At 41.7% G+C, this 10,393-nt stretch overlaps 1 protein-coding gene across 1 annotated transcript in view; it reads right to left on the bottom strand.

Moving 5' to 3' along the window:
- tacc2 (transforming, acidic coiled-coil containing protein 2) overlaps nt 1-9,681 on the bottom strand; it is a 50,453-nt gene extending 40,772 nt beyond the window's left edge. The window contains exons 1-4 of the mRNA XM_034101020.2: nt 9,357-9,681; nt 1,102-1,322; nt 470-577; nt 314-352 (exon numbers count right to left, since the gene is read on the bottom strand). Coding sequence (XP_033956911.1) covers nt 314-352; nt 470-577; nt 1,102-1,322; nt 9,357-9,467 — 479 coding nt within the window. The 5' untranslated portion in view covers nt 9,468-9,681. The remainder of the gene's footprint in view (nt 1-313; nt 353-469; nt 578-1,101; nt 1,323-9,356) is intronic.
- Nucleotides 9,682-10,393: the final 712 nt, after the last annotated feature.

Genomic DNA, 10,393 nt, shown 5'->3' with positions numbered 1-10,393 from the left:
GATTCATTTATTGCTTATTTAATAATTACACTTTCTGTGCACCCTTCAGTAAAGTGATACATCATACTTAGGAGTTAAGAAGTCACCCTTCATAACTTCATGATCATCTGACAGTTACCTAATTTGTGTGTTCCTGTTATTTTAAATTCATAGTTATTACGTTCACATACTTCTGCTATGAGTCACTTTTTCAGAGCACCTTAATGCCTCAGACACATTAGTACAATTACCCTTAAGAAAACCAGGCAACTGTAGACACAGAGCATAAAGTTAGTCTGCAAGTAATTCACCCAAGCATTAAAAACAACCACACCTCAGTCTCTTAGAAAGAAGATGTCCAGCACACTCCAGCCTAAATGAGAAACGTTCAAGGACCCGATCATCCTTTGGGCACACCCTGTTTGACTTTGGATCATCCCTGCTGAGCACACTCCCACCGATCCCCCATCATGCTGATTCTACATTGTACCTTTTATCTAGAACCATCCGTGGTGGACTGACTTTGTGGTGCTGCTGCAGGCCCGCCAGCAGGGGGTTCACCTGCTCACATTTCCCCTCTGCTGAGCTCGTCTGAGCTCTGCGTAAACAAACCCACACCACATGTGCACACACAGGTAGACACACACTCACAACAAATCAATATCAGCTTTCCTTTCACCTTGATAGTTGGTACAAATGTGCTCCATAAATCACAGCCATAAATCAAGCAAAATGTATATCGAATAAATGATTTTACAAGAATGCAATAATAATATGATACACTATTGATCATAAACCTGCATCCTTAAGTGAAAACATATATTTACATATATTGTTTTACCTTCAGATAAAACCTTGGAAGTATATACATTAAGTATGATGGACCACCAAGTTTCAGCAAAGTACATTTAAGACCTTTGAATGCCATAAGATGCTAAGATTGCCAAAGAATCATCCCAATGTTGCTAAAATTGTGGTGTAATAACATTGTGATTGTCAAATGTTCCCTCCTGAGCCACGCCCACAAGGGAGCGGAACAATACATTATGATATAAACAGTGATAGTTACCTCCATAAGTGTGTATGCGTGTTTATGTGCATGTGTTTATGTCCTTAACTTACCCCAGAGAGGACTCCCAGATGTTGAGCTCACTGCTGAAGTCTAGACTGGGCAGCAGGTCGTGAGGAAACTCCAGCTCGTCCTGATCTTCAGCTGAACTCCTGCTCTCCTCCACCCCGCTGGTCACTGGGACGTCTGGTAGGGATAGCAGACTCTGCTGGCTGCTGGAGGATACAGTCAGAAGGCCTTTGTCGTCTCTCTTGGTCAAACTCTTAGCTTCCGGCTGTGGAAGAGGGAAATGTAATGGTAGTAAGTCTTTGCTGCACATGATTAGAGCGTGAAGTTAAACAAGTGTGGGCATGTTGCGCCCTATTTATAGGTGACTTGGTTGTGAACAAAGTGGGAACACCTACAGATTCAACGCTCAAAGCCAAACCTCACAGAGAAATAACTCCACCCATGTTTAACTATTACGTGAAGTGTTGTTTGTGTGGCAATGTGTAGGTCATACTGACTGGAGCTCCTTTCATTGTCTCTCAACTTGCATTTCTTATACTATTACTGCGATTAAAGGATTATTTATAGTGTTATAGCCTAGAATGAATGCCCAGGCTCAGTGTCCCCAGGCTAATCTCTGCAGCTTTGCTTACACTGCAGTTCTCAGCAGCAACTAACTATTATTGTGAAAGAAAAAAGGGAACTAGTTTAATTAAATGTTACATTACAGCCAGGTGTTCTCTACCTTGGAAACACCTCACAAGGAAGTCTGCTAAGATAAAACATTTTCCCAGCCAGAAGGAGTAATCATTAAAGACAAACCAGTCCTGCTGGAATGTGACTCAGACATGTGGTTAAACTCATCTCAGAGTTAATTACTTTGTATAAAGCACCTTCACATGAACATTCATCATACAGGGCCTCACTTAGAAAATAATTGACAAAGAATAATAGATTTATTAAAGCCCAAGATTAAATTATGTAAACACAAACAGCAACAACACAACACTTCACTGTGTTCACTCCCACATAGTGCAGGTGCAAACAAATGTGAACGTAAGAACAGACACATAAACATGTGCAAGCAGCCCTTTACCAGTCCGTATGTCGGGACGATTTGAACTGTTTCTTACAAAGAGGGTGCTGATTTCAGCAAACTACAATGTGATTATATAAGTGTGAGTACAGAAAGATTAAAAGTGTTCGAATGCCAACCATCAAAGATTAGTTGAGATTCAGAATTGAATTTGTTCATTCATTATTTATGAACAAGTAGACAGCATGGCTTCACACAAAAGGAGATGAGTATCATGACCAATAAACAGAAATCATGATTTTAGGGCTCTAGTTGTAGCTGCTTGCACTGTTATGTTCACTTGTTCAGGTTATTTTAAAGGCAATGTAGCACATGTGCTTTACATTCATTGATTTTAAAATGCAACAACAATCAAAAATGTAGTCCTGCTTTAAGATGGACTACAAAATGTCACCTCACATGTCAGTGGTGCCTTTTGCAGATATTAGAGACAGGCCAACAAGTAAAGCTGTGTGTGTTAAGAGGCTCTTGAGTCACTGGCCTCACCTGTGTCAGCACAACAAAGAGCCTCACACGGAGGATGTTGCTCACGCCATCACAAGAACAAAAAAGCTAACATCTCCACTGCACTACGCCTTTAAACTCACTTTAGAGGAATGTTGGCCAATTGTAGCCACTCTCTTCACATCTGTGTTTCCAAGCCAGATTGAGTTATTTTTAAATGTTTATTTTAGACTATTCCTGCTAGGCTGCAGAAATAAACATGAGAGAACGTAAGACATGAGAGAGTAAACCTAAAAGAGGGTGCTGCAGGTGTCATACTACTGTCATTTTCTGTATCATCATAGGATTTTTAACAAACAATTCATCCACACCTTAATAGTTCTACATGCCGAAATGAACATAGCTTTATGATAAAAGTCTGTATGTTGACGCGTCTTTGGCTTCCTGTTTCCTGCCTGAAACCTGATAATGTCACAGTGCAAACAAACTCAGAGCAGCTCAACAGAGTAACAACAAACAGCCCCAGGAGTTTACAACCAACACTTAATCCCCGCTGTATGGCCATTGCATGAAGAGGTGGAAAAGCATGGCCCTTGTTACAGTTAGTGTGAACCCCACGCAGAAAGCACTGTCTGTTATCCATTAACCAGCAGGAACAAAACAGAAAGCACACTTAGGTTGCCTAGAAACTACTACTTGTCCAACACTCATTATATCCCACTTACTGTTAACTCAATCTGTCAGTGCCCATGTGCTAACACAACTGTAATGCCTAACACATGACTGTTGTAAACAGGGAGGAGGCTGAAGCAGAGCCCTCACTAAGACATTACACAGCTCTAACACAACCCTTCTTCACATCCCCTGTGTTGCACTTACCCAGCAGTGTGTGCTCCTCTGTGCTGCTGAAGGTGACTCCTCTGCTACCCGTCTACCTTTCTCTCTGCAGGGCTGTGTGTTTTGAAGAAGGGGGCAAACATGCTGCAACACATGCTGCTGCTGACGCTCACACTCTCCTCTCTGGTACTGACTCAGCTCCTCCTCTCCTCACAGTCCTGTCCTCTCTGCTGCTGCTGACACTCCCCTGTTAAATGTACATGCGCCTCCTCAGGATTGTGTTTGTGGATAGACACTACTACGCAATGACACACACGGTGCTTGCTGCTGAGACTTGACTGAGCTGGCCACAGGGAAGTGCTGAGCATTCTCCTCCCCCTCTACTGTACACAGCTCTCTTGTCTTTTCCCTCCTCCTTCCCTCTCTTCTTCCTGCCCTATCCACCTCTGCTTCCAGCCTCCTCCCCTTTCTCTCCCTGCTGCTGTGTCTTCTGGCTGCCTACTGACCTATGCTACTGACAGAGTGACAGTGCCTCTGCAGGTGAATGCTGGGAATTAGGCCAAGGGTCGGGCCTGCAGTGACCCCTGAGAGGGGATCAGGTTACATTCCAAGAAGCTTTGGTTACATAGCACATTGGGCACATGTACACAGAGGCACTCAACATCCTGCTGCATTAGAAAAGCTCCTCCTTCATCCAACTCTGACCTGTTAGTGTTGCTAAGGTGTGACATCATCAGAGGATGACAGCACCTTCTCCTCGATGCTTAACACACTCTCCCTCGGGTAGGAACATAACATCTGTCAGTACACTGAATGTTTTCAGCTGTCAGTATAAAGTACATCTCCCAGGCTAATATTCACTGGATATTAAAGGGGATCACACGTGTTAGCTTTGGTGTAGATTTGGAATCTTTCTTATTTTTCTCTTCCTGATAAATCATCATAAACATATGTAAAATACACAACCATCACGACACCAAACAAGGGTGGTAAAGAGGGTTGCATTCTGGAGGATGCTTTTTCTAAAGCAATGCTACGATGGCAAAAGTAATACAAATAAACCAGATCAAACCGACAAATAAGTGTGAAAGATATATAAGTATGTAATGCCATTTAAGTCAATTTAAAATAAATATATAAATAAAGAAATACTCCTATGAAATAAAAAAAATACTCCTACAAAATAAATAGATATGCCTATGGAATAAATTGTGACAATAACTATATATTAAAAACATGAATGAGTCTTTAAATATATATTTTTTTAAATGTTTTCAATTTCAATTTATTTCAGTGATTTGAATGGAATGTCCTATCTTTTATATGCACATGAGGGTGGGGTGTGTGGTTATCTTACAGATATCATACCAAAATAAAAAAAATTCAAATACGTATTCATTTATTAAAAGATATTGAATAAAATGGCAGTGTAAATAAAATGATTGAAATTGCTCAAATTCACAAAATGGCACTTTAAGAGTAAGGACTCAAATATGATTTCCCTGCTATTCATTATTAATAATCAACAGGCAGAGTTACACTTTGTTGGATATCTTGTAAAAATAAGGTTAATGACACTCTTTCTGTTTTTCTTTAGCTTAATATCAACAGCAATCAAGCACGACATTTGCATTTTTGGCACACTGTAAAGCACTTCAACAAAACCAGAAAGAGTCATTTTAATGTTTACTGTGAAAGGATGCATTAAAATGTCTCACCTATCAGTTAATATTCCCTCTGGATTTCACACACAAACACCCACACATTTTGTACCTGTCGGGAGTCATTTTGATTTTCCTGAGGTGAAAACAGAACAACATTTTCCGCAGCGCCCTCTTCTGGCTGGGACAGGAAATGAAAGTGTTCAACCAGAGTCGTTTAAAGGGAACAGCCACTATAGTGCAAAGCAGCAGTGGTGTGCACCAAGGCACTGAAAACAAATCACATGTGTTTTAAGGCAAAAGCAACAATGTTAAGCCTCACTCTCCAATCACATCTAATGAGGTCCACTACATGAGACTATAACTCATGAGGCAAATGTGTTAATCCTATTAAAATTAATCCTGAATTCCACTGCTGGATACAGTCACATGTGGAAATTCCTGATTTTTTTGTCATTTTTTAAAACTTGTTTACATTTACAACAAACATAGATTTTTAAAACATTGTGATGAATTTTATATAAGCTGCAAGAAATCAAGCTTGGAAGCATCAGGGTGCAGCAATCAGATTACAGCACATTTTTAGAGCCATATAAGCATCTAACATTTATCTTAACCTATGCTTTAAGCCACACAATAAAGAACATGCATGTTATCTAAATGCTTATTAGAAAAGCTTGAATTAAGCATGAGAATGTACACAAAGCACTATTTACATCCCAAGTGTTTTACTGAAGCCAACAGTTAGTAATCGTGTGAGCCAGTGTTAGTTTTGTTAGAGATTGAGCATCATAAAGCAATCTTAGCCATCTCATGCCAGCGAGCTTACCCTTACCAACGCCTCAGTTGTGCTGCTCTCGTTCCCCATGGCTCAGCCAGCTGCGGGGCCACAACTGCCCAAACCAACAGCCTCTCACAACAGCTGGCTGAAAGACAATGGCACAGAGGGACCATCAGCGTAGGACTAGAGAGACACACAGTGTGATCAGCAGTCACAGAGTCTGCAGCATTACAGCTCTCTGGCATGAGGTCGTGGTACCAGGGAGGGAGAATGGTTAAGTGTGTGTTGTTTAGGAGATTATGGACTTGAAGCAAGACCTCCCTCTCAGACCAAAGGGCAGGCTTTCCCTCCGCTGAGGCAGAAACAGATCCCCTAACAAGCATCTTGTAATCATACAAATGTATTCTAGAGCATACTTTAAGAGTATATTGGACAAATGATGAACAGCAGCTCCTTCTCTGGTTTGAATGACCTTAAACAAATAGCATTGTCTCTAAGAATACAACATCTCTTTACATGCATTGTGTAACACAGAGTGACTGTCTCATAATGACACAGTGACTTAGGCTCAGTTAGATAATCCTCATAACAGATTGGGGTGTCTGTTGGCTTCCAGCAGTGTTCAGTCTGTTAAGGAACATGAGTCAAAGCTGATGAAATCATCCAGAAACATACATATATTTGAAAAAAACTGCAAAGATATTTCAATTATTTGAAGAAAAGCACATCAAGCCTTAGCCATGGTTTGATTGTATATCAAATACAGAAGAAATGGGACGGGTGGCGCAGTGGTCTGTGCATCCGATCATCAGATCAAGGGGGAGTGCTGGGGAACTCCAGTTCGAAACCCGCTCCCGCCGCCACTGCGTCAGGCCGTTGTGTCCTTGGGCAAGACACTTCACCCGGATTTGCTCCTGTGGGTATTGTCCACAGTACATGTATAATATCAATGTGTACTTGTAAAAGCGCCTCGATGACTCGGTGTGGCGCAGTGCACTGTGCAATGATCATCAGATCAAGGGTTGAAACCCGCCGCTGCTGCGTCTGTAAAGCCGGTGGGTCCTTGGGCAAGACACTTCACCTGAACTTGCTCCTGTGGGTATTGTCCACAGTTTCTGACCATTGCATGTATGATGTGCAATGTGTGTATATGTAAAGCGCTTTGAGTCATTGATAATGCGCTATAATAAATGTAAGGAATTATTATTATTATTAAATCGCTTTCATAACCCTATCAAATAGTCCCTTGACATCCACCTTTATTTCCCCTCTTCTTTGATGTATGTATTGCAGCTGCGCAGTAAACACTCGTGCTGACTGTAGTGGTGTTTGTGCATTCCGCATATATGACTGCAGGGAATATACGGTAGCTCTGTAGTCAGAAACCACTGACCTGAATATGCACGACTTTATAAATAGAGTTCTGGCCTATCCACTTTATTCCAGTCTTGTGCACAATTAGTCATACACACTTTATTTTCAAACTATTATCACAAAGGCTGTATATTCTACTCAAGTATACAAATAATACATTTTTGTTGTACATATCCTATGATTATCCAACCAGGGAATTTAATATCTGGATTTCCCCTTACTGAACGTCTTAATTCTGATTATTTCTTGGTGTGGCGACACTTCCCATCGCTGCCTGCTTGCTATTTGTGTGAATGGGGTGTAATTTCAGCCGTGGACGTGTGTGCACTTTAGCAGGCGGCAGTGGAAGCACAGACAGCACTGGGACAAATCATATGATTAGACATTTGCAAGGTCTCTTCTCACCTCATCTTGGTCTGTCAGTCACTCAACATGCGCCATTGTTTAAGCTCTAGGGTTTAGATGAGCAGTATGTCTTCCTTTAGACACCTACAGTATCAGATTACTGCTTCCTGCCCCACACCTGACCCCTCCACTGGCAGAGTAAAACTACCAGGAACACATCAAGGCTAAATACAATTCTGTTTAAAAATAAATTACAATCCGATATTGAATTTCATAGATAATACACATATTATAATTCAGTTATAGGTAAGAGACAGAGAAGCCACCGGGTCAAGGCAAATCTACTTAACACATTTAAATCTCATATAGCATTAAACATGACAATACAAAAGTTAACCAAAATCACAAAAATGCCATCGCGGCTTTAAAAATGGCCAAGTTTAACCCTTTTTCCTCATTTTTTTATATTTTTCACTGCAAACCACACAAATAATCCAAAATCTGCGTCATTGATGCAACTCACAAACTACTCACCACTGCAGGCTTTTCCTCACACAGTGTCAAGCCTTTTACCAACCCAAATCCAATCTTTGTTTACTGTCAGACTCAAGGCCAATGTTTGTGTCTGTGCTCTCCGGTCTCTCTGAAGCTATTTTTAATATCACACGCAGAGTGGGAGGAGAGGACGGAGGGGGGACACAGGACAGGGACAGGAGAGGGGACAGGCCCTAGGGGAGGAGACAGAACTGGAGCTGGGGAAGCCATGTCTGCTTAGGGTGGTAGAGGTATCTGTGTGTGTGTGTGTGTGGGGGGGGGGGGGGGGGGGGGGGGGGCAGTCAGTCAGCTGGAGGGAACACACTGTAAACAAACAGGCACGCTACACTGAAAAAACTGAAACGTTTACTTTAATTATTATTATGTCAACAGATGTAATATAACTGGGTTACTTGAAAGCAATATTATTAAGTTTAAATAAAACATATTAGGTTCAACTTAATAGTATTGCTTTCAACTGACCTAATACAGTTATATGAAACCTGTTGACGTAATACATTTAAATAAAGTCAACATGTCAGTGTATGGACAGGAGAATGAGGAGTCCTAGCTCCCTGATGATAATATTCAAAATAACCCCAAACCTTTTCACATGTATTCATCCTTTAAACCTCAGTGTGATGCTCTGTCAACGCCTCGCTTCCGTACATTTTGCAGTGATTGACGTACAGACCATAGTCAAACATCACAAACCCACTCTGACTTAACCACCACCGGCCAGAGCAACATGCAAGCAAGAGACACATTTATATTTGGACTACAGAGGGTTTGAAGTGTATTTTGGATCCTGTTTTATCTCCCATCATCACAGGCCATCTTCAGCAGAGTGCCAAGACTTATTGTCATCCCTATAAATAACACTGCCTCTTTCTTAAATCACAGCATACTTTCCAAATACACTTCCCTTGGAAGTTCCTCCTATCTCAACTGTCATCCAGGCCCTGGTGTAAATGACCCGTACACATACATGTACATTATCATGTCAACATGCCTTCCATCTTCCTCTCAGCATCTACACTCAGCTCCTCCTTTCCTCAGCATCTCCACAGCTCCTTCTCCTCTCTGACGTCGCCCCTCCTCCAACACTAGAGAGCTCCTTCTCTCTATCTGCCTTTGCCTGAGTAAAGACTCTAGACTGGTAAGCCTGTTCCCTTTCCTCGTCCACTCTCAGGCATGGATGCTGCACTGCAGGCAGCCTCTGCTCAGCATCCTCCCTCTTCTGTTTACCTGTCTGCGTGAGATTCCAATGCAGCTCCCCATCTTGTATTCCATGTCCTCCTCTGGTGAAGTGACTCTGGCACTACACGGCTTGCAGAGCACCTTTCTGCAGAACTGCATCGTTATTTCAGCCTGAGCATCGCCGGGGCTGGCAGGTCTCTGCTGGAGCAGTGGAGTGAGCGTGTGCACGCCTCTGTGGCTGTACGAGTGTGTGCCTCAGTGACTAACACACGCTCTGCACTGCATTGCCTTTGGTGAGCCTGTGACATATCTTTTCAAGTCATTGTTATATAAAAAAAAGCAACAACAAAAACGTCATGACATAAGGAGTCTAATTAGAGGAGTGTGAAGAAGGGAGCTGCTCTTCTCTGCCTCATATGCAGCTTAGCCTCACATCACTGCACGGGTGTGACTGAAGCACTGCTTTGGAGGGAAAACATGCTCAGAGGGAGAGAGGAAGAGATGGGAGGCAGCAGAAAGAGAGCCTGTCTCTTTAAGTGCCAGGAGATGCAAGGATGATGTTCGTACATCATCCTGATGAGAACACACAATGATATCAGTGTGATGTTAACTCAGAATAGAGCCAGGGGAGACTGAACACATATTTTATGCAGGGTTTTCTATGTTTTGATCCACGTGTTGGGTTCCGCTACATATGACAGCAGAAACATGAATCCTGACAAAGATATTTTCCCAACGTTCCACATGGGGTGTACAAAAGGGGTTTTTCTTTTAAATAAAACAATAAGAGAATAAAGACTTTATTAAAAAGGGGATCAATGAATTGCACTTTTTTTATCGTTATTGTTCAGGAATGGAAATGGTTCAGAGAAATTAAAAATGTCTGCACATAAGAGTACACGATAACAACCATGAGAATGTTTAGAGAAAGACCAAGTCTAGCAGAGTGGTGCTCAGATAACAACCTATTGCTTAACGCAAAGCCAATGAGGTCCTTTTTTATTTAAAAAAAATAATAAGTTCCTGGGAATCACTATCACAAACAACCTTGCATGGTCATCGCACATTTGAAAACATCATCAACT

This window comes from Pseudochaenichthys georgianus, chromosome 15 (genome assembly GCF_902827115.2).
Source record: "Pseudochaenichthys georgianus chromosome 15, fPseGeo1.2, whole genome shotgun sequence".
Classification (NCBI taxonomy): Eukaryota; Metazoa; Chordata; class Actinopteri; order Perciformes; family Channichthyidae; genus Pseudochaenichthys; species Pseudochaenichthys georgianus.
This window is presented reverse-complemented; position numbering and strand designations above follow the sequence as displayed.